This window comes from Callorhinchus milii, unplaced genomic scaffold (assembly GCF_018977255.1).
Source record: "Callorhinchus milii isolate IMCB2004 unplaced genomic scaffold, IMCB_Cmil_1.0 Scaffold1, whole genome shotgun sequence".
Classification (NCBI taxonomy): Eukaryota; Metazoa; Chordata; class Chondrichthyes; order Chimaeriformes; family Callorhinchidae; genus Callorhinchus; species Callorhinchus milii.
In genome coordinates this window covers 136,248,332-136,273,893 of record NW_024704742.1, presented here as the reverse complement: position 1 = coordinate 136,273,893, position 25,562 = coordinate 136,248,332, and the positions used below count along the sequence as shown (strand labels likewise).

At 43.1% G+C, this 25,562-nt stretch overlaps 1 protein-coding gene across 1 annotated transcript in view; it reads left to right on the top strand.

Annotated features, from left to right (window-relative positions):
* Positions 1 to 1,836: 1,836 nt before the first annotated feature.
* Positions 1,837 to 25,562, top strand: part of LOC103187334 (mothers against decapentaplegic homolog 4) — a 42,289-nt gene continuing 18,563 nt past the window's right edge. The window contains exons 1-6 of the mRNA XM_007906780.2: positions 1,837 to 2,016; positions 12,160 to 12,572; positions 18,615 to 18,789; positions 20,652 to 20,681; positions 22,172 to 22,375; positions 24,781 to 24,900. Of these exons, the coding sequence (XP_007904971.1) occupies positions 12,333 to 12,572; positions 18,615 to 18,789; positions 20,652 to 20,681; positions 22,172 to 22,375; positions 24,781 to 24,900 (769 nt within the window). The 5' untranslated portion in view covers positions 1,837 to 2,016; positions 12,160 to 12,332. The remainder of the gene's footprint in view (positions 2,017 to 12,159; positions 12,573 to 18,614; positions 18,790 to 20,651; positions 20,682 to 22,171; positions 22,376 to 24,780; positions 24,901 to 25,562) is intronic.

Genomic DNA, 25,562 nt, shown 5'->3' with positions numbered 1-25,562 from the left:
GCTCCCCATCCCTCAGAGGATAGAATTCAAAATCTTCGTTCTCACTTTCAAGGCCTTCCACGGCTTTGCGCCCTCCTACATCTCTGGTCTACTGACGCCCTATCAACCTGTCCGCTCCCTTCATTCAGCAGGCTCCGGGCTGCTCCATGTCTCCCCCGCGATCTGCCCTACCATTGGCGGCCGGACTTCATCCTCTCTGCCCCCACCCGTTGCCTTGCTCTCTCCCTTGTCTCCTTCAAGGCACGACTCAAGACCCTCCTTTTTGACCTTGCCTTCAGCCACCCTCATCCCAACGCTGCTCCCCTCACAGTCGGGTCCTGATCACCGACTGTTCAGTGCTTGGGACGTCCTCCCGACATGAAAAGCACTTTATAAATATACTTTTATTGTTGTTATAGATGACAAATGGTGAGATAAAATCATAGTAATTTACAGCGCAGATTGGAGTTGTCTTCTGTTAATGGGATTGAATTGTTTATGTACCAGTACAGTAGGTGCTTGTGCAAAGCCAGAAATTGACTTGGGAAGTAAGAATATTAAGGGATATGGAAATAAAGAAATGAAATTGGATTAAAATGTTAATTTTAATTTAATTGGATTAATGTTAATGTTGGAACTGGCTCAACTTCCATTTCTATGTACGAGAAAAGGAAAAGGCTCAGAAAAACTATAGGGTATGTGGCTTAATTGGGGCGGATTATGAGCAAAGTAGATAAAAGAAAATGCAAAAAATGCTAGAAATCTGAAATAAAAAGTAAAGTTGTTCATATTACCTACAAACCTGCGTTAGGTATGAAAACTTGCAGTTACTGGAATGATTTTTAAACCATTTATTTTATGAAATATTTTGAAATGCACGTTTCAGTTTTGCGCTCTGAGAGTTAGATTTTTCGCGTGTAGTACAGCAGTAGATAAAAACTTTCATGAGTTTTACTTTACATCAAGCTCATAAAAAGATGATTTTCAGGGAGCGTTTGTTCGTTCCAAAGTGACCAGATCACAAGAGAGGGCTGAGCCATGGAGAGCTTTTGAATATATTATTCCAGAATAATAGCCTTGAGCTATTACTCAAAGAGTTCCAGCCGAGCAACTAATTTGTTGACTATCCTCTGTGTAAAGATGAGGCTAGTTTTCAAACAAATAATTAAGAGGGCGGGTGGGGGGGGAATTGTAGGATTGTGCCACAGTATGAACTTGTGTAGGGCAATGTCCTTCGGAGATAATAATAATCCTTGAATTTGATAAAAGCCCCTTATCGCGTCGTTGAGAGATCTTTCAAAGCGCTGCTGGGAATATACCCCAAACAACAACCCCAAAAAATTCTATTTGTGTAAAAGGATATTTCGCGGGTGGGTGAAACGCGGCAGCCGGTTGCGCCCCGCGGCGGTCCCACAAACAGTAAATTATTATTATTATTATTATGATTATTATTTTCTCCCATTGGTGACATGGGTGTAGTGATGGAGATGCATTTAACCTGGGGATCTGGCCCTCGGTTGCCGGAGATAGCCGAGCCCTGTGCCGGAAATAGCCGAACCCCGTGCCGGAGATAGCCGAACCCTGTGCCGGAGATAGCTGACCCCTGTGCCGGAGATAGCCGAACCCTGTGCCGGAAATAGCCGAACCCCGTGCCGGAAATAGCCGAACCCTGTGCCGGAGACAGCCGAACGCGCTCGGCTCTCAGGCATTTCGGCGACGTCGGCCTGGGGCGCATGCGCCGCACCCTCCGCCATGTTTTAATCCTCTTTTAACAAAAAAAATAGCGCAACGGCGTCGGAGAGAGAGAGAGAGAGAGGAAGAGGAAGAGAGAGGGCGGCGGCGTCGGGGGCTCCGAGGAGGAGGAGGAGAAGGAGGAGGGAGGGAAGGAAGGAGGAGGCGGCGGCGGCAACCATTACAAACAATAGACGCACAAACCTGTGGGAGGAGGGATGGCCTAGGGCCCCGGGGGGAAGCCTGGCGCTCGAGTTGGTGGAGGGACTTGTGGTACAGCGCCCGCCAGGAGGCGAAAGGCAGAAGGTAAAGGAGGCCGTTGGCGAACCCATTGTCTCTCCCCAACCCCCCCCCCTCCCCGCCGAACAGTTTGTGTCAGGGGCCGGGAAGCGCAGCCCGGGCGAGCCCGAGGTCTGGGTCGGGCCTTTGATTTTTTTTGTGTGTGTTGTGTCCAATCAATAAATCAGTCCCTATAAAAAGAGGCCTCGAAGGCGTCTCGAGAGCAAGTTATAGAGACCGGGCGCAGTTCTGTGTGAAGTTGCTTTACCTTCTCCCCCACTCCCCCCCCACCCCTCCCCCCCTCACCCTCACCCCACCACCCCCTTCCCCCCCTCACGATCTCAGTTCGCTTCTCCGCGGGACGCATTTTATTATATATATATATATATTTTTAAAAAAATAAAGGATAGAGGGGGTATAAGGGGCGTCTGTGTGGCTGTGGCTGTGGGTTGTGAGAAGAAGCCTTTCCTGTAGCACTGAATCCACCCATCTGTTGTGTGTGTGTGTGTGTGTGTGTGTCCTGTGCTTGAGGTTTGTTTATGTTTGTATTTTCCTGATCCCGTTCGGGATTAGGAGAGGACCCACCAATTTCGGTGTTGTGCTCAAGTTAAACGGCCTCTCAATGATGACAGACAGACAGACAGCGAGTGAGCCTTTCTGATTTATTTTGGAACAGTGGGATCTGTGTGTGTGTGTGTGTGAGATATTTAACAGAGCCCCTGACGTGTGAGCTATTTTTTTTGGGGGGGGTCACAAAAAAGTACGTGTTTCGAAAAAGAGTGGTCGTCGCTTGTGGTTGGGGGGAAATGCATATTTTTCACTGTCAAATCCACTTGGAGTCGTCTTCTGGCGTCCAGGAATCTTGCATTTCCCAACAGCAAATTAAGAGGTTGAAAACCTTCTGAGCTCTGACAACCGTTTAGTTGCAAATGTGGATCTTGTTTTTGCTCTTAAAATGTCCGTTCTCAGAATAGTTTCTTTTTTGGAAAAAGTTTTTTTTCCCCCCATATCAGCATAAACCAATATAAACATAACCGATATAAACATGTCTTGTGATGCAGCTAATTCTATGTCATTTTCCAAATGGTATATTTCAGTCTTATGAATTTTGTGTGTGTCATCTGTGTGTGTGTGTGTGTGTCTGTGTGAGTATTTGTCATCTTTGTTTATCTGTACAGTGACACATGATGAGTATTTGATCTTGTTTGGACTTTGTAATTGGGTATTTGAAATCTTTACTCGTGTCTGCTACACGAAGACCCTTAATTTAAACGCTCTTTGTCTTGCTGGAGGGAATCAGAAACATAGATTTCTTCCGGAGATGGATATCCATACTTGAGTGGTAGAGTGATTTATTTATGGATCTCAGATACTCTGTGAGGAGAAAAAATGGAGGATTAACTTATTGATCAAATAAATAGTTGGGATGAGAACATGTATGTCTAGAGGAGGAGCTAGCATCAGTTTTGGCTTAATGCGTGCAATACTCTTATTGTAATTTCTGTGATTTGGTACCCGAAAGGAAAAATATTTGAGTGTATTTTGTGGGCTAGATATACAAGGTAGTACTGTGTACAACCTTGAGTGAGGAGTAAAAGTGTCACGTTAGTGTAGAAATGCATTGTTTAGTATTTTGCCGAGCCAAATGATGGAGCAGGATTTACTGTGATTTTACTTTGTAGTAGTGACCGGGTAAGCACTCCAACGCAACGTCTGGCGTGAAGGGGGCTATATAAATGCAAGTTATTGTTGGTACAGTCGAGTCTGCTTAAAGTTATACTTCGTTGGACGGGACACAATTATAACAGTAGACATACGATAACAATAGGGCAGCTTCCCTTATAAACACTTACAAACCTGTCCAGACTGTTCTGAAGGCATTTACAATTTCAAGGATAAGTTCTTTAAAAAAAAAACTCATTAATTTCACTACAGTTTTAAAAAAATAAATCAGTAATTTAGTTTTTTATCTTCAAAATTGAATCCACAAAAAAATCCACTATGGGCACTAAACTACTGTACTGTAACAGCCTCTTCTCATTGGACTATCCACTTGTCTCTCTGTTTCTGATTTCATATGTCAGAGTGATGGTATAACATAATGCAAACTCAAATGTGTACAATAACTTGCATTTATCTAGCTCCCCTCACATAGGGTAGCGTCCCAGAGCGCTTAACAAAACCTACCAAGCATGGCCCTAGTATAATATTATGCTGATTTTAACATGAGGCGACTTAACATTATATGACCTCAACTGTATTTCTAGGTGAATAAGGTAGCACAGTCATAAAGTGAATGACTAATTTTATCAAAAACTTATTCAAAACTCCATCTATGTCTATGCCCGAACCCCAGTCCTTGCCAGATTCCACTGTCTCTCAACATTTCAATTTCAAGATCCTCACCTGCATATTACTTTTACTTGTGGAGTCCTGTAGCTCAGTGGTTAGAGCACTCGCTTTGCAAGAGAGAGACTTGCGTTCAATTCCAGGCAGAGGGTGAAACCTTGGGCAAGTTTCCTTACTCCACACAGAGCCTAATAATAATCCCTCCAAAACAAAACAATAATAAATTGGTCATTTTCAATCCACGACTGTTTGTGGGACATTGCTGTGCGCAATTGGCTGCCGCGTTCACCCACAAATATACAGTCAATTCACTTTACAGTGTGTTCTGTGAAGCGCTTTGGGACGTCCTCTCGACGTGAAAAGCGCTATATCAAATGCAAGGATTATTATTATTATTATTATCCTCTTGCACTGCCCCGTCTCTCTAGTCTACTCCTACCCCACTTCTTTGCTTGAACTCTTCACTCAACGTACTCGTATTTACTGTAGGTTTCCCGCCACCACTGATGGTGGCTGTGCTTTCCGATTATATGCTGCTAACCTCTGGACCTCCCTCTTTCACTCCTCTGTCTCACGCTCTCTATCAGTCTTTAAGACTTGTCTCTTTGACCTTTCTTATGTTAACTTCCCCCTCTCCCCTGCTTGGCGTCAGACTGTAGAGTGCTCCCAGACGCCATCTCTAAGTGAAGGGCACTACATAACGCAGGCTGCTATTGTAGACAGATTTGGAGAAAAGTGACTCCGCAGGTTTACTCTCATATACTGCATTTGACACAAGATGTTCTGGTTATTACTGAACCCCTGTAGCTGCATTGTTTCCAGAAGTTATCTGTAGACTGCACTGCATTCCTGATCTGCATTGAAGCAGTGGGCAAAACTAAATATCTTTTTTGTAAAAAAGAAAACTAGAATTTTTTTTACCAAACGAACAAACCAGTTTTGTTTAAATTGCAGCTGCTGGTGTGAAAACAGCTGTGGGATTTGTTGCCATGGGTTCTCTGCTTCTCAATTCATGTTGTTTTCGGGCACCAGTAGGAATATAGGGGTTGGATAAACCTGCGTCTGCAAATGCCTATTTCTTTTGTTTGTGAGGTTCCAGACACTAGTAGATGCCCATATTCTCACCCATACTAAACTACATCACCCCCATAACATTTGCCAGGCTCCACTGGCTCCCCATCACAGAGAGCCTTGCCTCATTCTTCTCCTCTTAGATCACGACTGAAGACCTTCCTCTTCGACCGTGCTTACGGTCTCCCTCCCCCAGCTCGGCGTCAGGCTCCGCCACTGTTAAGCGCTCTGAGACGCTGCCCAGTGTAAAGGGCAATATGCAAATACAACTTGCTGTTGTTGTTAGCTCAGGTATGATGCGAACTACAGAACATTTTGGAAAATTGTTCTTTTTAACTGAACCAAAATGCATTACATTGCATCAACTCATACACAATCCTTAACGTATGTGGATCCTGTCTCTCCGTACCTCTCCAGGTCTTTTGCCTGACTAAACCCTATGACTCTAATCTGCCTCTCGATCCATTTGCCCTCCATTCTACTCTCTGTCAGTGAGTCTTCAGACAATATCACTTCAGACCCCACACTCTTTAAACTCTCCCCAAATTCTTTTACTTGGTCAACTTCTTTAAAGTTAATCTTCTTGGTCTTGTCACCATCTTGAACCAGTACGTTCAGACATTCCCATCCCCTCCTTAGCTGTTCCTCCCCACTCCCCCAGGCTCAGGCTCCCAGTCAGTTGTGTAAAGTGCTTTGAGATAATCTCCCCACATGAAAGTTGTTGTATCAGTATAAAATGTAAGTTCATGAGGAAAGCAAGATCATGACTAGAGAAAACAAACGTTGACTGCAATGAGGAAATAATAATAGTCCATGCATTTGATATTGTGGCTTATCACGTCTTTGAGATGTCTCAAAGCGCTTCACAGAATATACTGTAAAGTGATTTAACTGTATCCGCCAATCGACTAACAACCAGGTTCCTACTTACTGCTAGGTAAACAGAAGAGTGTAACTTGCCCAATGTTTCGTCCTGCCGGGAATCGAACACGGGTCTTTCGCTTACGAGGCGAGTACTGTAACCACTGAATAGATTGTTTTTTCTTACCACTTACTGGAAGTAGATTTGGCAGCCATGATAATGTTGGTTTGTGTACGCTTACATTATATATGAACCTTTGGAAGTTGCTAGGTAAAGTATTCAAGTCCTGAGTTATTATTTATGAATTTATTTATCTTTCCTTAATTTAATTATTTATTGCTGCATTAGATTATGTCTAATCTGCGATTGTTTGTGGGCCACTGCTGTACCCAATTGGTTACCAGTGGCAGGAGAGGAAGGAGCGAAGCTGAGAAGCAACAATTTGTTCCAGGTTCTTGAAGAGGAAGAGGAGGTTGGAGATGGGATGGTATTTAGGGAGTAGAGAAGGATCCAGGAAGGGTATTTTAAGGATAGGAGTGATGACAACAGTTTTTAAACAGTATCAGTGGACAGGGAGAGGTTTACGATGTCAGTGAGTAGACGAGCAGGGAGGTGGAGCTGGGAGGTAAGGAGAGGGTAGGGATGGGGTCGAGGGAGCAGGTGGTGGGTTTCATACGGCTGATGGTGGTGATGAGAGAGGAGGGGGAGACAGGTTCAAAGGTGTGGAGGGAGGGATAGGTAGGGGCCGGGGTGGGAGGAGGCGATGGGGAGGGGATAGCAGGTACAGAGGCAGCTGAGCGGATTCCCTTGACTTTGAATTTGAGGAAGTCCAGCGTCGCCTTGCAGTTGGCATTTGAGGTGAGGGTGGGTGAGGTGTGAGAGGATGGTCGGTTCGTGATGGAGAGGGAGCCTTGGGTTGTCCTTGGCCTCCAAGTTTGTCTTGGAAAAATGACGATTTAGCAGAGGCGAGGGCGGAGCTGTAGGATTTGACATGGTCCAGCCAAATCTGCTGATGGACAGTTAGGTTTGATTTAAGCCAGGTGCGCTCAGCAGAACCCGCCTGAGCTTTAAGGGAATGGAGCTGGCTGGTTTATCAAGGTGATTTGCGTGAGGAGGAGACAGTTGGGGAAGAGAGGGGAGCAAGGGAATTGAGAGTGGAGGAGAGGGAGTCCTGGAGAAGGGCGACCGAGGAGGATAGGTCATTACGGGAGGACGCCCAGAGTTCAGATGACAAATGACATTCTGTCCATCTGTGACCAGGGCTCCCTCCGCCTATGCATTCTCCTTGACCTCTCTGCTGCTTTCGACACTGTCGACCACTCTATCCTCATCCACCGCATCTCCCCTCGCCTCAACCTCCATCGCGTTATCCTTGATTGGTTCAGATCATACCTCTCACGGCGCCTGCACTTCATCTCCTCAAAACGGCTTCTCCTCTAGCCCCTGGACCGTCTTGTGCGGCGTTCCTCAGGGCTCTGTCCTTGGTCCCCTCCTCTTCAGTACCTATATGCTCCCTCTTGGTGCATCATCTGCAGGCATGGGGTCAACTATTATTATTATGGTATGTGGATGATACCCAACTCTACCTCTCTGCCTCCACCCTTGACTCCAGCACCACTGCTGTGCTGACAGAATATCTGTCAGACATCAAGTCCTGGATGAGAGCTAATTTCCTTCAGTTGAACGTCAACAAGACCGAGGCTCTCCTGATTGGCTCCTGTCAGCGCCTCCTCACCTCAGGCGCTGACAGCATCACCATCCATCTTGCTAAGCCAGAGCCTTGCGGTCTTGTTTGACCCTCAACTATCCTTTCTACCCCACATCTGTGCCATAACCCGCTCTGACTTTCCCCAGCTCCACAATGTTGCCCGGCTCTGACACTGTCTCACACCGCAGGACGCTGAAACCCTCATACAAGCTTTCATTACATTGATGCTCGACTATGCAAACTCACTGCTTGTCGGCCTCCACAACTCCTCCCTCCACAGGCTGCAGATCATCCAGAACTCTGCAGCCTGTGTCCTCTCCTGCACCAGGCAGCACAACCCTATCACCCCCATCCTTGTCCAACTCTACTGGCTTCCCATCACACAGAGGATACAGTTCCAGATCCTGGTCCTCGCCTTCAAAGTCCTCCATGGTCTTGCTCCCCCCTACCTCTCCGACCTCCTAACCCTGTTCTCTTCCTCCGCTCAGCGGGCTCCGGCTTGCTTTATGTCCCCTGTCTTGCTCGCCCCACAATCGGCGGGTGGGCTTTCTGACACTTTGTTCCTACCTTTGGAACTCCATCCTGTAATCCCTCTGCCCCTCGCCACCTTCAAGACCCTCCTCATCGACTCCTGCTTCCCCCCCTGCCCTCCATCCTCCCCCAGCTCAGGTCCGTAACTCTGTCTGTCCAGCACCTTGGAACCTCCTCCCGACGTGAAAGGCGCTTTACAAATGTCATTTTGTTGTTGTTGGGGACTCTTCGAGGTAGCATTCGGTTTGTAGCCATCAACTGGCCATCCCTCTGACTGAGAAATAGAATGAAAGAGTGGACTTTGACGATTGGGAGTCTTTTAAATAACAGGAGGTTCATTTAAAGTTGAGCCATAATTAAGAGAGAGTCTACTTTCAATGCAATGCATTTTCTTTGGATACGTTTTTCAAAATATTTTAAAACATGTTTAAATTAGAAAGTTAGTTCTTCAGAGCTTGCCATTTGGGATCTGAGTCGTCAGTTAGCTGCCAGCATGATTTTTTTTTCTTCCAAAATTAACTTCCCTTTATTGGAAGACATCTTTTTCCTTCTAGTGGAGGAAGGTTGCACTGATGTGATCTCCCTAAGTCACAATTATTCATCCGTGAAATTTGGCAGAGTGTTTGCAGGCAATTTGCAAAATCTTATCTCCACTATAGTCCATGTGTGAACTCGCTGTTGCCTCTCACTTGAGCATCAGGCCAAGATGCCAAATGTGCCTCATTTGATGCCCCTTTAAGATCAAGTACCTCTAGAGGTTTGAACCTGCAATTTTCTCCCGTTCCTGGCCAAGTGCTCAGCTGGTGGTGCCTTTACCCCAAGGACGTTGGAAGAGCAAGAAAGTCTGTGGGGAATTATGTTGCTTGGTAATCTTTATTGTGCTTGAGGAAGTAAGAAATCAGAAAAGGCCTTTTATCTCACCAAACTTGTTTGTTCAACAGACCACACTTGCTCTTATTATGAACTGTAATACCCTACTTTTTAAAAAGAATTCCGAGCTTCATTTGAAAGTTTCCCGTTACTAAAGCAAAAGCTTTATATTCAGGCCAAGTTTCTTCATCTCCACAAACATCCCATCAGCCCACATTTTCCTGACCCCAACAACACATTGTGTCAATCACATGGTGATCTAATCTGTATTTGTCAATCTCAGTCTACATCTATTCCTACAATGTTCAAAGCAACTATTTATTCAGATTTTTGAAGGAGTTAATGCATCAATTGCTAGCATTGGGAATCTGTTCAAGTGAAGAAGATGTTTCTATTTATTCCCAATTGAGTCTCTTAATTTAATCCCAATTGTGCACTCTGGTCTGATCTCATTGTCTAATTCAATATCCTGCCTCTTTGTAGGTTGAAAAACATAGATTCTTTCCACCTCAGTACCCTTTTCCAATGATAACTCAGCTTGCCATAATCATCCTTGATACTCTTCTCTGAACTCCAACCACTGCTTGTCCTTTTGAAGATTTAGTACTCAAACATGGCACTATGTGACCTCGCCACTGATCTCTGCAAAGTTAGAATAATCTCTTTCAACTTTCAGCCAGTTCCTTAAGATGCAGCCCAGCATTTGATCTAGTTTGTTTGACAGCACCTCCTCATTGACTGGAAACCTTCAATCAATAATCACGCACAGATACTTTTCCTTCTCCATCTCTGGTGGAGAGATTTTCAAGCTGGGACACATGCATTTAATAGTTATCAGCCAAACTTAAACCACCTTAGGAATGTTGCATTTTTTGCATTTGCTAAGTCTATTTAATGCTCAGTAGTTGGGCCTTAGTGCAGACTTGGAGATATCACCTGGGTTTGATTCCCGGGCAGTGCGAAACATGAGGCAAGTTTCCTTATTCCACACGCAGTAAGTAGGAACCCGGTTGTCAGTCTGGATTCTTACTTGTGTACTACTTATACTACTTATAAACCCTTGCATTTATATTAAATGATTATTATGATTATTAAATATTATAAATATTATTAATAATAATCTCACAAGGGTTCTGAAGTTCCTTTAACCTGCATGAACCTCGGCCTTCCAGAAAACCTATTCTCCCCCTATCCCAAGTATGGTTAAAAATGCATCGACAATCCTTCTAAAAAGTAATACTTCCACTGAAGTTAACATTTTAAGGTGGTCGTAGCTTGACAATCAGCTGGAAGCTTGCCAGACAGCTCAGTACAGCAAGTTATGCAGTTTTTGCGGGTTGAACTCCGGCAGTATTTCAGTATACACTCTAAGGGTATGCATCTAAGTCTAATACCAACTATTTGGTACCCATAATGTGTCCCTCCAGGGAGAGTGCGCATTTCATTCCTGTGATGGGGAAATTTCCACTTTCTTCAAAAGTATAAATTCCTTTTCGATTCTGATTGACAACTGTTTTTGTACAGCATTCCATGTCCTACCAGCCCTTTTGTGTGTTGAAAATAAATTAAGAAAAAAGCAACAAAAAAAAAAGGAGATTCCTTTAAAAACTGTCATTTAGGCTCCAGGCTGAGATCTGGACATGGGAATAACAACTGTCTTAAGGAAAGGAAACAGAATAGTCGTAAAGTGAGCTATGTTGAAATGTGGTGGAGGTTTTGAATAGACTGCCTCTGGGGTTCATGTTGGGGCCCCTCTGGTTCCTGCTATACATAGACCTAGTTTTGCAGATTTGCTTGAAGGTAGTTAAATTCATAGCTTATGTCATGCTGGGAGAGGGGGAACTAGACACTGAGGAGCCAACTAAGATATTATAAGGAGAGATCGACAGGGTATGCACTTGGGCTGATCACTGACAGATGATGTTCAGTACCGAAAAATACAAGGTTGGAAATAAACCGAAGATAGAACTTGCGAGGGAGCGGGTTGAGAAAAGCTTATTAGAGGTGTTAGGTGACTTGTTGCTAATCATATCTAAATGATATGAGATTAAATGTGGCAAGAATGTAGGTCTACATTGTCAAATCAGTTGTGATCAAATGCCCCGCACTGGTGACAACAACAACAAAATTACATTTATAGAGCGCCTTTTACGTCGGGAGGACATCCCAAAGCGCTGAACAGTCAGGTGTCGGGGCCCGAACATGGGGGAGGGATGGTGTAGGGGTGAGGGAAGGCAGAGAGATAGGAGAGCGACCGAAAGCACGATCGAAGAGAAGGGTCTTGAGACCGGCCTTGAAGGAGGCAAGGGAGGAAGCGAGGCGAAGGGTCCATGGGATGGAGTTCCAGAGTGTGGGGGCACTCCACACATGACCTGCTGAAACTCTTGTCAGGACTTACTTGGAGTATAGTACACATAAGAGTAAACCCTGAACAGTATTTTCAAATAAGATATAAGGTGAACAAGTGGCTACATATTCAGGATTGTGGATTTAGGACGGACAACGGGAAATGTTTCTTTACAAAGAGTGCTTTATAGAAAGATGGCCCTTAGAAATTAAATTAACAAGAACTAACTTGGAAGTTAAGAGAAAATATTTGCACAAAAACTGTTAACTTTCTGTTCTGTAACTTCATGCTTCTATAAAAGAGAGAGAGAGATTATGAAGGGTTCCTGTGACTCATTGTAAATAAATAGTAGAATTTATATGATTCTGAAGGATGTTTGAATGAGTTTAATGGTTGCAATTTATATTTTCTGTCTCCTGTTTGCTTATAAAGGTCGCTTCGAGGAATACTGCACCCTAGCTGGATCGTCTGCTTGTGCTGTGGATCTGCCTGAGACTGGAACCCGAAGCATTGAGCTTTGGCACATTTATTGCTGAGGGGGAACAGATTGGAACTCTCCACGCTACATTTTTCTGAGGGGAGAGAAGCCGCTTGAGGTCAGCAACATGTCCATCACCAACACCCCGACCAGCAATGATGCCTGCTTGAGCATCGTGCACAGTTTGATGTGCCATCGGCAAGGCGGGGAGAGCGAGACATTTGCGAAAAGGGCAATTGAAAGCCTGGTGAAAAAGCTGAAGGAAAAGAAAGATGAGCTTGACTCGTTGATAACTGCTATAACAACTAACGGAGCCCATCCCAGCAAGTGTGTCACAATCCAGAGAACACTAGACGGCAGACTCCAGGTAAGCATTGAGAGAAGGATTTGCTGAGAAAATAATTTGTTGACAGATTAAATAGTTCAGCCATCTGATAACCCCAACAGTGGGGTTATCTCAACAGCTAACATTCCTAGTGATTTGATAGATGTGCATTCTTGACCGTGTTGGGGCTTGAGCTGACAGTCTTGGCTGACAACTTGGGAGCACTGCATCATTTGAGGTGTCATCTTTCAGGTGAGATGTTAAACTAAGGTCCCCATCTGTGTGCTTGTCAGATGAATGTTTAAAAATCCCATGACAATTTTGGAAGAGAAGTGAGTTTCTCCTCGTTTTCTGGCCAGCAATCCTGATAAATAGATCATGCTCCTTGTACCTTTTTTGTGCGTTCTTGCTGTGCTTATACTATTGAGTCACTTCCATAAACAGACATTAATTACTATGAAGTACTTTGAGACATTTTGACATTAAAAGGGGCTATAAAAGTACGAGTTCATGTTTTGTACGTGAACTGCTCAGGAAACTCCATGTGTATATGAACAAATCTGTTATTTCCTTTGTTCAGCCTCGTATCAGCCGCCGTGCTTAAGAGTATCCAAACAGACTGAATGGAAGTTTCCCTGTGTGCGCTCTCTCTCTCTCGCTGGAGTGATACCACCTGCTTACCTAATTCTTTAAGGTATTAGGCACAAGTTGGAGACCACCAAGTTATCAGAAGTGTGAGTTGCGGTACTTCTGTTAACCGTATAGCGTGTCACTGTCTGGACAAGCTCCCTGATGCTTAGCCAGTTTGGACTATACTTAGGGCTTTGGGTTGCAGAGCTAACAGGAGAGGTCCCCAGTGACTAGTTTGCCACTTAAACTCCTGCCGACAATCAGACTGGCTGGTCTGTCACAAGGAGTACCCTGTAGTACTCATAGAGACTGTCACACAGTGTTGACATTCATCAACATTCTGTTGTCGAGCATGTCACTTTGGAGCAAATAGGACTCCCACCCTCCCAGACCAGGAAAATCACCACTCGTTGGTCATTTGACATCCGACATACACAGGTTTGAGGTTTTATTAATTTATTACTCTTTATATTACTTTTTCAAATGTGCTTCTTGGCATTTTTAATTCAATCGAGTAGTAATGCAAGAAATAGGCAGTCAGATCCATGTGTTTTCAAAAATGTCCAATATGAGGAGAATTTGCAGACCCCCAAATTTATGAAAAGGAGGAAAAAGTAGGAATTTAAGAATTTGGATAAAAAACTGGAAGGAAGGACTGGGAGAAGTTCAGGAATTTGCTAAAGTAGGTTAGAAAGAGGGTGGTGAAAAAATATATTGAGAGATCAGGATAGAAAAACATGTTTTAATCAACAGCTCACACATGTTTATTCATTATTATAAATGTTTATTTGAATCTTGAATCTGCTTGACGGGTGCTATGTATTTATATAGCACCCTTCAAGAAGGTTTAATATAAATAGTAAGTTGTTGTTTCCATAATAATTTAAGAAATTGGAGAAAGTCGATTTGCTCCACCGAACCAGTACCACCACAAATAATTTGGTGGCGCTACTCATTATCGTCTCCCATTTTCCCACATCTTATCAAGTTAATTTTTGGGGGAGGGTAAGGTCTCTGACACATGTGGAAACTCATCACCTTTCATAAGAGTATGCAATCCAAACTGAGAATTGGATGCATCCTGCCTACACATGGAAATCCCAGAGATAGATTGTTGGAATGGACTCTCCCACACTCTCTCGCTGGAGGGATACTTCCTGCTTACTTAATTCCGGAAAGTATTAAGTGCAGGTTGGAGAGAGCCAAGGCTTGGTGACCCCAGAGTGTGTTGCTGGAGTCGAATCAGCCAAAACTACATAGCATGCTATTGAGAGCACTGTCTGGCAAGCTTTCCCAATGCTTGTCCAGCTATGACTACCCTACCCATTAGGTCTTGGGCTTGCAAGGTTAATGGAAGCTTAGTGGAAGGATTTCCCACCTCCAGGGACTGATCTGCCCTTTCAAGTCCTACCGATTAGTCAGGACTGCCATTTGCAGTGCCCTCGAGTACTCTGACTCATCTGACTTAGAAACTGGACCACCGAGACCACACCAGAAGGTTGGCTCGAATCTGACATTCCCTTACCACCTTGGAGTCAATTGAGCTCTAAGGAGACCCCTCTTATTATTTTCATTATTTTGTTGATTCCCTTCATAATCTTGAGCAGCTGAATCAAATTTTCCTCCACTCCAGGGACTGCCCTAACACTTACAGTTTCTTCCCTATCTTCTGAATCAGTGCTGTATTCTCCAAATTGAATAAAGGAACATAGAATTCTGAATGACAATATAATAATAATAATCCCTGCGTTTGATGTAGTGCCCTATCACATTGTTGAGCCGTCTCAAAGCGCTTCACAGAATTTACTGTAAAGTGGATTGTCTGTGTATTTGTTGGCAAAATGCTGCAGCCAATTGCGCACAGCGGTGTCCCACAAACAGTCCTGGATTGAATGACCCAATTTTTTTTAAAAGGGTCAATTGTCAGCTGTAGAAGAAGATAAAATATGTTATCATTTGAAATGCTAAGATTGTGAGGAATTTGGGCTTCAGAAGCCAAGACTGAATTAATGCCTTACATTCAGTTAAAAGTTCTGTATCTGTTTTTAATTTGTAGTTTTATTGAAAGCATATTTCTTCATCAGTGCAAGTCTCTTTGATGTGGTGCCTTTTTGATTCTATTTGAAGATGAATAGTGGTTGAGAATCAAGTGCCTTACAGTTTTGGGTTCATGATATCAGGCCTGACAATATGTTGATTGTCTAACTCAGTATTTAGCTTCACCAGCATTTTTTACAATAATTTTACACAAAAATATTGATTTGTCTTTTAGTGTCAGGGGAGTGCAGTGGTACCCTGCCCTGCGTGAGGGAAGCTATATAAATGCAAGTTGTTGTTGAAAATTTGGAATCCATTTGTGGTATTAATCTTTGCATTTGGTATGTCTAATAATATATAATACAAATTATATCTAATAATAAAAAATTGGTCACTGAATCCTCAACTATTTGTGGGAAACTGCTGTGCGCAATTGACTGTACCCTTGCTGATCAGGACATTGGGAGAAACTACCTTCTCTTTTCTTAGTACCATAGGATTTTTAATATAATATTATTAATCTTTATCTTTGTTATGGCATCGTTCATGTCAGTAAGGTGTCCCAAAGTACTTCACAGGATATATTGTAAATGAGAATGACTGTTGTTTTTGTTGGTGACAAAAGTCGACCGTACCTTGGTTCAATGTCTGATTCTTGTTTGTTTATTTTCAAAAGTCTTCACTCGCCATCTCACATACTCTACCAACCCAATTTACCATTAGAATACATATCTGCTTAGCTCTCGATGCTGCCTACACCATCTCCCTTTAATGCATCCTCCAAACATCTCAAAGCAGTCTGTATCTTCTACTCCTTCTACACCCGAGACAATTTTGGAGTCTAAGGACAACCCCAGGCTCCTCTTCTCCATAACGAAAATGCAAGGATTATTATTATTATAATGAACCGGCTCCTCCACCCACCCTCTCACGCCTTACTCATCCTCACCTCAAATGACAACTGCGAGGCGATGCTGGACTTCCTTGAATCCAAAGTTGAGGGAATTCGCTCAGCTGCCTCTGCCACTGCATCTGCTATCCCGTCCCCATCTCCTCCTCCCACCCCGACCACCACCCATGCCTCCCTCCGCATCTTTGAACCTGTCTCCCTCCTCTCTCATCACCGCCATAACCCGTATGAAACCCATCACCTGCTCCCTCGACCCCATCCCGACCCCTCTCCTCACCTCCCAGCTCCACCTCCTTGAGCCTCTACTCACTGATATCGTCGACCTCTCCCTGTCCTTTGGTACTTTTCCCACCCCATTAAAAACCGCTGTCATCACTCCAATCCTTAAAAAACCTCCCTGGACCATTCTTTACTCCCTAGCTACTGCCCCATCTCCAACCTCCCTTTCCTCTCCAAGGTCATGGAACCAGTTGTCGCTTCTCAGCTTTGCTCCTTCCTCTCCCGCCGCTCCTTTCTCGAACCCCTCCAATCGGGTTTCCGTGCCGCCCACAGCACAGCAACCGCTCTGGTTAAAGTGACAAATGACATTCTGTCCATCTGCGACCAGGGCTCCCTCTGCCTCCTCGTCCTCCTTGACCTCTCTGCTGCTTTCGACACCGTTGACCACTCTATCCTCATCCACTTCCTCTCACCTCAACCTCCATAGCGCTGTCCTTGCCTTGATTGGTACCTCTCACACCACCTGCACTTCATCTCCTCAAACGGCTTCTCCTTTAACCCCCGGACCGTCTCGTACGGCGTTCCACAGGGCTCTGTCCTTGGTCCCCTCCTCTTCAGTATCTGTATGCTCCCTCTTGGTGACATCATCCATAGACATGGGGTCAACTCCACATGTATGCGGATGACACCCAACTGTACCTCTCTGCCTCCACCCTTAACTCCAGGACCACTGCTGTGCTGACAGAATGTCTGTCAGGCATCAAGTCCTGGATGAGAGCTAATTTTCTTCAGTTGAACGTCAACAAGACCGAGGCTCTCCTATTGGTTCCCGTCAGTGCCTCCTCACCTCAGACGCTGAGAGTATCACCATCCATGGTTGCACACCCCACCTTGCTAAGCCAGTCCGGAACCTTGGGGTCTTGTTTGACCCTCAACTATTCTTTCTACCCCACATCTGCGGGACCCTATCACCCCCATCCTTGCCCAAATCCACTGGCTTCCCATTACACAGAGGATACAGTTCCAAGATCCTGGTCCTCACCTTCAAAGCCCTCTACAGACTTGCTCCCCCCTACCTGTCCGAACTCCTAACCCCCTACCACTCCGTTCGCTCCCTCTGCTCAGTGGGCTCTGGCCTGCTTCATGTCCCCCGCCTGGCTTGCTCCACTATTGGCGGGCAGGCCTTCTGCCACTCTGCACCCGCCCTCTTGAACGCCATCCCACAGTCCTCCATCTCGCCCCCTCCCTCGCCACCTTCAAGACCCTTCACTTCGACCGTGCTTTCGATCTCGCTGTTTCCTCCCCTGCCCTCCACCCTCCCCCACCCTGACCCCCAGCTCGGGTCCGTAATTCTGTCTGTTCAGCGCCCTGAGACGTCCTCCCGACATGAAAAGCGCTTTACAAATGTAATTTTATTGTTGTACCAGTGTGACAGATGTCCACAAAAAGATTACATTTGTATTAATGTCTCACTATCCTGCATATGAGACTTTAAGCTAAAGTCCAAGGTTCAGATGGTATTTTGATTGCAAAATATTTCATACAGAAGGTCATTCATCTCCTCGCTCTTTTCTGAGATTTACTGCAAATAAAATGGCTGCTGTTTGCCTACGATGATGGGTAATCAATCTGACAGTAATTTTTTCTTTGCTGAACAGTGACAAATTGATACAAAATACAAAATACTGCAAATGCTGGAAATCTGAAATAAAAACAGAAGTCGCTGGGAACACTCAGCAGGTCAGGCAGCATCTACGGAGAGAGGAAAGTCGGTCAACGTTTTGGGTCCACGACCCTTTCGTGTTCTGACGAAGGGTCATGGATCCAAAGCATTGACTTGCTTTCCTTTCTCCATAGATGCTGTCTGACCTGCTGAGTGTTCCCAGCGACATAATCTGTAGATGTTTGGCATTAATGCAAATTAGATATATTTAATCAATCCTCCTAACATCGGACACCCATGTTAAAACTATCCAAGTGGTGAACGAAACTTGACCTTGGCATTTAAATCTCTTTGTGAGACTTTTGAACGTGATGTGACGCCGTAAAAATGTCAGTTCGTTCTTTCAAGGCTTTGTTGTAAATGAGTCTAACTACATAACCGCTTTGTTCATCAAAACTAACCGGGCCCCCAGTATTAATAACTACATTAAGCGCTCCGAGGGGCCGTGCGGTGTGAAGGGCGCTGTATAAATGCAAGTTGTTGTTGTACATTGCTGCTGTTAAAGGGCCCCTGTGGCTTCTGTCCACTGCTCACCTACATTGATGTCCTCTTTATTTTCCTCCAGGTTGCTGGTCGTAAAGGTTTCCCACACGTGATTTACGCTCGGCTCTGGAGATGGCCTGACCTTCATAAAAATGAACTTAAACATGTAAAATATTGTCAGTATGCGTTTGACCTGAAATGTGACAGTGTTTGCGTGAACCCTTATCACTACGAGCGTGTGGTTTCCCCTGGCATCGGTAAGATGTTCTTTACTTCTGTGAAAACAGCCGTCTGCTACCACTAGATATTGGGATTGAAAACGTGGCAAGTTTAACACTGGGATATCCTATCCAGGTGTAGGTCAGCATCAGAGTTGGCTGTGGTGTTTTGCTACATAGTGGTGGTTCCCCATTGCTGGAACAAACTTTGTGAGTCCCTATGAACAAACTACTACTTTTTATCACATTATCACATTGGTTTTTGTTCATTTTCATGTGACAAAATATCATGAGTTATAAATGATTGAAAATGTGCATTTATTTTTAGAGGAGAGGAGTGTTAGATGTTCTTTCTCGGGAATATCGTCTGGATTTCCAAATCAGTCTCACAAAGTCTATAAACTAATTTGTTTGTGTATTGGAAGAAGCACAACACAAAGGATTATGAGGAAAGAGCAGGGAGCTATTCAGTGGGAAGAGGTGGGTCAGTTGCAAGTGATCAGTTGCTAGAACTGGCTGATTTCTCTCCTTTCTAAAACAAAAGCTGGGCACAATGGTGCTCCTTCACTAGCTTTACATTTGCAATGGGAATTGAACAGGTTAAGTCACTGGAATAAACATTTACTAAGATTTACAAAGAATGTATAGCTTGGAAACGGGTTAATCGGCCCAACCAGTCAGTGTTTATACTCTACACGAGCCTTCATTTATGTTAAGGTCTAGCTTCCTTTTGAATGCATCTACACTATCTTTACATGGTACATTATTTACATTTATAAAATATATCAAACTAATTATTCATTAAGAGTGTATTAATGAATTGAAATGCCTCTCGCTGAATGAATTTAATTGTGCCCAATAACTAGCAAAGACAGCCATGTTTGACGCCTGCCAAACAAGATGGATTCAGATCACTTTCCTCTCTATTTTAGACATTTTTAATTATTAATCTGAATCCAGAAATTTAAAAAAGATGAGGTCAATAAATTACTGTGACATGTAGCACAAATGAACCTTTTAAATTGTAACAGCAAACTCGTAATGATGGAATGGATTTGTTCAATAGAATGGCCAATGTAATAATCTTGATATTGGATTTTGAACAATTTTCTGTTCTTCCTTATTGGGTTATAGAGCTCATTCACAGAATTGTAAATCTTTGAAGCAGATTCAGAATCATATACAAGTGAGTTAACGCTGATTAGATCCACAGAATGTAGTGCATTAATAAAAGCAGAATATTAGCATAGCTGGGTTGTATGTAATAAGAAACTGTGACTTGTACTCTCGTTTTCATGTAACCAGTATTCAAATTTATGTCACGTTAATTGACTTCTCTGATGAATAAGTAGCCTGCTAATTGCAGTTTAATTGCTTTCTGGTCCCTGACAGTACAACAGGCATATTAACAAGATTGTTATATCGTAAGCTGCTTTGGTGTTTCGTGTGTAAGGAACACAAAAGTCTGGTTTTAACTGATTTTTAATTTTTGAGACCTCTCAACAAGGTACGATAGCAAATTCAAGTATTATTATTCCCATTATTATTTTCACAATAAATACAGTAGTTGTAGGGCTTTTGCTTACAAAATATTTGTGAGTTTCGCCCAAGCTCTGAAAATTATTTTGTATTAATGTGGTATTTGTGTGCTATTCTGCTCTTTACTTCCAGTCTGTCTGTAGTTTGACAGAAACCTTTTAGGAGTAAAATTGTAAGTAATTGTGATATTACTATTAATCTCTGTGATTGTTGCTGCTAATATTTATCAAATGTAAGTCAAATTCAGTTACTCACTTAATACTTGTTCCTAAAAAGTGGAGCTTTAACAGCAGCATTTGACATTACAATATTTGGATGAAGAAAATTGATTTTAATATTTGATTTTTCTTTTTTCAATGAAGATCTTTCAGGATTGACGCTGCAGAGTTCAGGTAAACAGTCAATCAATCTCTTTGGGGATTGCTGAATAGATTTTGTGACAACTTATATGGTGACTGACGTGAATGAATATGTATTGACTATGTATTGTATTTTGGAATACAATACGTATTCTGGAATTGTTTAAATTAAATTGAGTGAATTGAGAGCTGGGAAACCTTATATACAGTGCGTTAATTAATTTGGGTGCAGTGTTGAAGAGGCCTGTGTTAACTTTCATGTCTGCCTGTGGAAGAAAATAGAAGCAACTAATGCTAATCTTTCTGTAGTTTGATTTCCTCATTGCTGTGGTCTAAAACCATTCAATATTTCAGCACAGAAAGAGGCCATTCATCCTATCAAATTGAACCAGCACTTTTCTCCATCCAATCTAGTCTAATGCCACTCTTGCTCATTCTCCATACTTTTTAATATTAAAACCTCATACTCGTCTACAAATTCTTGTTACACCCTGGCACCCCCCCTAACTCTTTGACTGTTTATTCCCCACCTTGCTTCCGCTCAGCTGACTCCAGGTGCTGGATAATCTTATGGTTGACACCAAGTTCGGGGTGGGAGGTGGGGTGGGGGGGAGGATATCTGGAAGTGCAGAATTTAGGAGGCAAGTGAAGGGGTGAATTGAAATTTTCTGGAATGGAGTTCAAGAGGGTGGGGGATACATACACTGAAAGCCACTAACGGTTGGGTGGGGGTGATACTGAGAGGAAGTAGCTACTGGTTTTGAGGATGTCACAGGGGTAGGTTGGGGAAAGACATTCAGAGGTTTAAAGGTTAGGATTTTTAACTTGAACCAACTGGAAGTGAGATGCCAGTGGAACTGGACATAGATAGGCTCGGCTCGCGGATCTTGTGTGGAAAAGAAAATGAGCTAGAGATTTCTGGATAGTCTGCAGCTTGTGAAGGAAAGAAACCTCTATCGTTTAGCTTGTCATAATCTTAAAAGCCACTGTCAGGTAACCCCTTCAAAGAAAGGGTACTTTTGTAACCTTCCGATAACTAAGTGGTGAAAACTATACATAATATTATAGCTGGAGGCTATCTTAAGGTTTTGTACATGTTTAGTATTATCTTCTGGATACAAAACCAAGGATTACTTTCATCACGTTACATTATATACCTGTGCTTGCATCTTTATTGGCCTGTATATTTGCTTATCTGCACAACAAGGTTGCTCTAATCCATTTAAAGTCTTATTTGTGATTCATTTCATTTTCTTTCCTCATTTGTTCTACCGAAATGCACTGTTTTGTTTATCGACATGGAATTGCATTTGCCACCTACCTGCCCACTCTGCCAAACTCTTTACGTCATTCTGCGTTGCCATGTCCGTTTTCCCTGCCCCCCCACACACACAAATGCATCCACTTTGGTATTAAGCAGTGTCAACATGATTCCCTCAATTTCGTATCGGTATCGTATACCACATTATGAACATAGTTGTTTCCAATTTTTAATTGTGGCATCTCCCGTCCTTTTCTTTTAGTAAAAGATGAATTTGCAAATGAATATGTACAAGTTGAGGGACAGCAATCTCTGTTGAGCACTGAAGGACACTCGTTGCAGACAATCCAGCATCCGCCTAGCGCCAGGCCGGTAGCAGAAACCTACAGTGGACCGGCCATGCTAACACCAGATACCAGCAGCCTCAGCATCCCCAATTTCCCCAGCCTTCCCGTTGCCACCACCAGTAAGTGATTGCTCGCTCAGTTTTAACCTCCAGCTTGTACCTGCAGAAAATCTAGGAAACATCGAATTTCTTTGCATAACTTAACTACTACAGTGTTGATATTGCAGTTAAAACACAGCACTTCTGGTAACAGCAACAAATTACATTTGTATAGCGCCTTTCACATCGGGAGGGCGACTCAAGGTAATGGGAGGTCAGGGATTTGGACCCGAGCAGGGGATTGGGATCAGGAGGGCAGGGAGGGTAAGGGTAGGAGGGTGACTGAATGCGCAGTCGAAGGTGTAGCAAGTTCTAGAGGCCTTACCTGGGAGATTCTGTCTTGTAACTGTGTGTTACCAGAGTTGATGAGTTTTAATTCTCAACAGTAGATTTAACATGAGGCAACATTTCTCAAGTGGGTTGTGCTAATTGTTGCCAATTGATGCCAACCAACCCAAACCGTTGACAGTTACTTGGGAGTAAAACAGGTTGGTGATTGAGACCTAAGTATGGCCTCAACCAGGCAGAAGTAGACCTGATAGAATAGAAGCAGGAATTGTTTATTTCCACTAAATAATAATAATAATAATCCTTGCATTTGATATAGCGCTTTTCACGTCGGGAGGACGTTCCAAAGGGCTTCACAGAACATACTGTAAAGTGAATTGACTGTATATTTGTGGGCGAACGCGGCAGCCAATTGCACACAGCAATGTCCCACAAACAGTCGTAGATTGAAAATGACCAATTTATTATTGTTTTGTTTTTTTGGAGGGATTATTATTAGGCTCTGTGTGGAGTAAGGAAACTTGCCCAAGGTTTCGCCCTCTGCCTGGAATTGAACTCAGGTATCTCACTTGCAAAGCAAGTGCTCTAACCACTGAGCTACAGGACTCCACAGATATTGAGGATACAATTTTGAATTTAGATGAGCATTGCTGGGGGGGGTGATGAAGGGGGAAGTGAGAAGAATATTACAGAGAAAAAGAAATTCAGGGATGAGAATCGTAGGCTTGATATCCAGTGGAAAGCATGAAGGGACTATGATTAAGCTTGTACACATGACTGCAAGGTCTGCAGTAACCCAAAGTAGAATCTGAGCGAACACTTTTAAGGAGCATGTCTGAATGTTAATTAAATCCCTAAAACCATTTTTAATTCCCTCCTTGCACATGTGTGCACACCAAACAATGCACACTTGCATTTACACATGGTTTGCGCAGTGTTTGTACAAAACCAATTACCACAAACTGAAACGCTTAAGATGTTTCAGTGTAATAATTCACTATATCAAATGGCAAGTATTAATACTTGCAATTGATATCGTGACCCTGATGTTGACTGCACTTTTTTGGTTAGCCAGTTGTCTGACATGCAGACCAGACATATACAGACCAGACTGAGTTCCGCATTTACATTCCACCTGTCATAGTCATTTCCTTGTGTCTGGAATCCACTGTCTCCCTGGAGGGTTGCACCACGCTTACCTAATTCTGGAATGTATAACCACAGCTTGGAGAAAACCATTGCTTGAGGAACCAAGAATGTGCATTGGGGAACTGCTGGTATAACCAGCTAAAACTGCATAGAATAAAAATATAAACAAGTTTACCACATAATTTGATCAACTGCGTATTTAGGCCAATAAGGAATTGAGTTTCAGGAACTCCACTCCTTCTTGATCTACGTTTAGGATAATATTTAGGAATAATACAACCGATTATTGTTACTTTATGATTATGGTTACTCAAGGCCCCTCTAGATAGAATAAGCCTCGAATTAGGAGTTCTCTTAAGGCATTTCTATAGAAGGGTATGAGAGGCTATGTAGTGTTATTACTATTGGTTCCCTCCGAAATGAGGGGCAAAGAAGAATTAAGAGGGAGGTTAGTTAGAAAGTATTTTATGCAAAGCTCCCAAGTGCAGCCTAACAAGAGCACTGCACAACTTGTGTGTGACTCTAGGCATGTAAATTAATTTGGCAGTACTGACTGACATCCTGTTTGCCTTGTTACTACATCACAGGATTTCAACATAGAGAGAGAAATGAGTGAACAACCTTAGATCTCTTTCAGGTTCCCCTTGGTAGTTTATATCCCATTCATGAAGTGCATGTACCTTCTGTTTTCACTTCTTCATTCAGTACCAATTATCTCCATTGAACTTCATCTGTTAATCAGCTCAGGTGCATATTTAATGAACAATAATCACTTATATTTGCTGTAATATTACAGCCTATTTCAGGGAATCTTTATCTTGCTTGTTGCAGCCCCGGTGTAATTTCCTGTATTCACACATTTGTCTTCTGAGTTTCACAGTTTGATTTGAATCTGTGTATTTTAGTTTAAACATTTTTAAGTAATTCAGTAACTTAGGAATGAGTTATCCTAGCATTCCTAATGCACTGTGCTTGTCCCACCTCCCCAGGTCAGCCCAGCAGCATGTTACCTGTGAACCACACCGAAGGACTAATACAGATTGCTACCGGCCCTCAGCAAGCAGCACAGCAGAATGGCTTTCCAGCGCAGCCGGCAAACTACCATCGCAGTAAGGAAGCTGTCCTCAATTATCTTTCAGAGTCCTCACAGGCACAGGTTAAATGGCTGTAGATTTTGAGATCTTAAGGAAACATTTCACTGAAATACTTAACTAGCTCTGTAATTTCTCTTCCATTGTAATTGCTTACTAAGCACTTGATGCCCTTCAATGCCTTTTTTTTCCTAAACTTGGGTTTCCGTTTGAGCTGTGAGTGGCACTGACAGAGGAGAGCAGTCATACCCTTCCAGTTTAAAATTACTGAGCAGAATAACTTCATGTTGTCACACCTTAGATACACAGTCATGAGATGCAATTCATGTCTACACAGCATTTTTACTGTTTACCCCTAACCTAATTGCGCCCATAAAATACTCATTTAATTCACTTTGCAGTATATTCTGTGAAACGCTTTGAGACGTCTCAACGAAGTGATAATGCAAGGATTATTATTATTAATAATTACACTACCTATGGAATAATAGTGGAAGCTATTTAGGTTGAAATGTCAGTGAACGAAGTGTCAGTGGCAAGTGTTCAGCTGCGGGTGACTCAAAGTCGGTTGTTTACTTTTTTTTATTGTCTGGTAAATGCCAAACACATAATAGACAAGGAGGCAGTAGGTTGTATTAAGCCAAACTACACTCAAATGTAAGAAAAATCATTGATATACA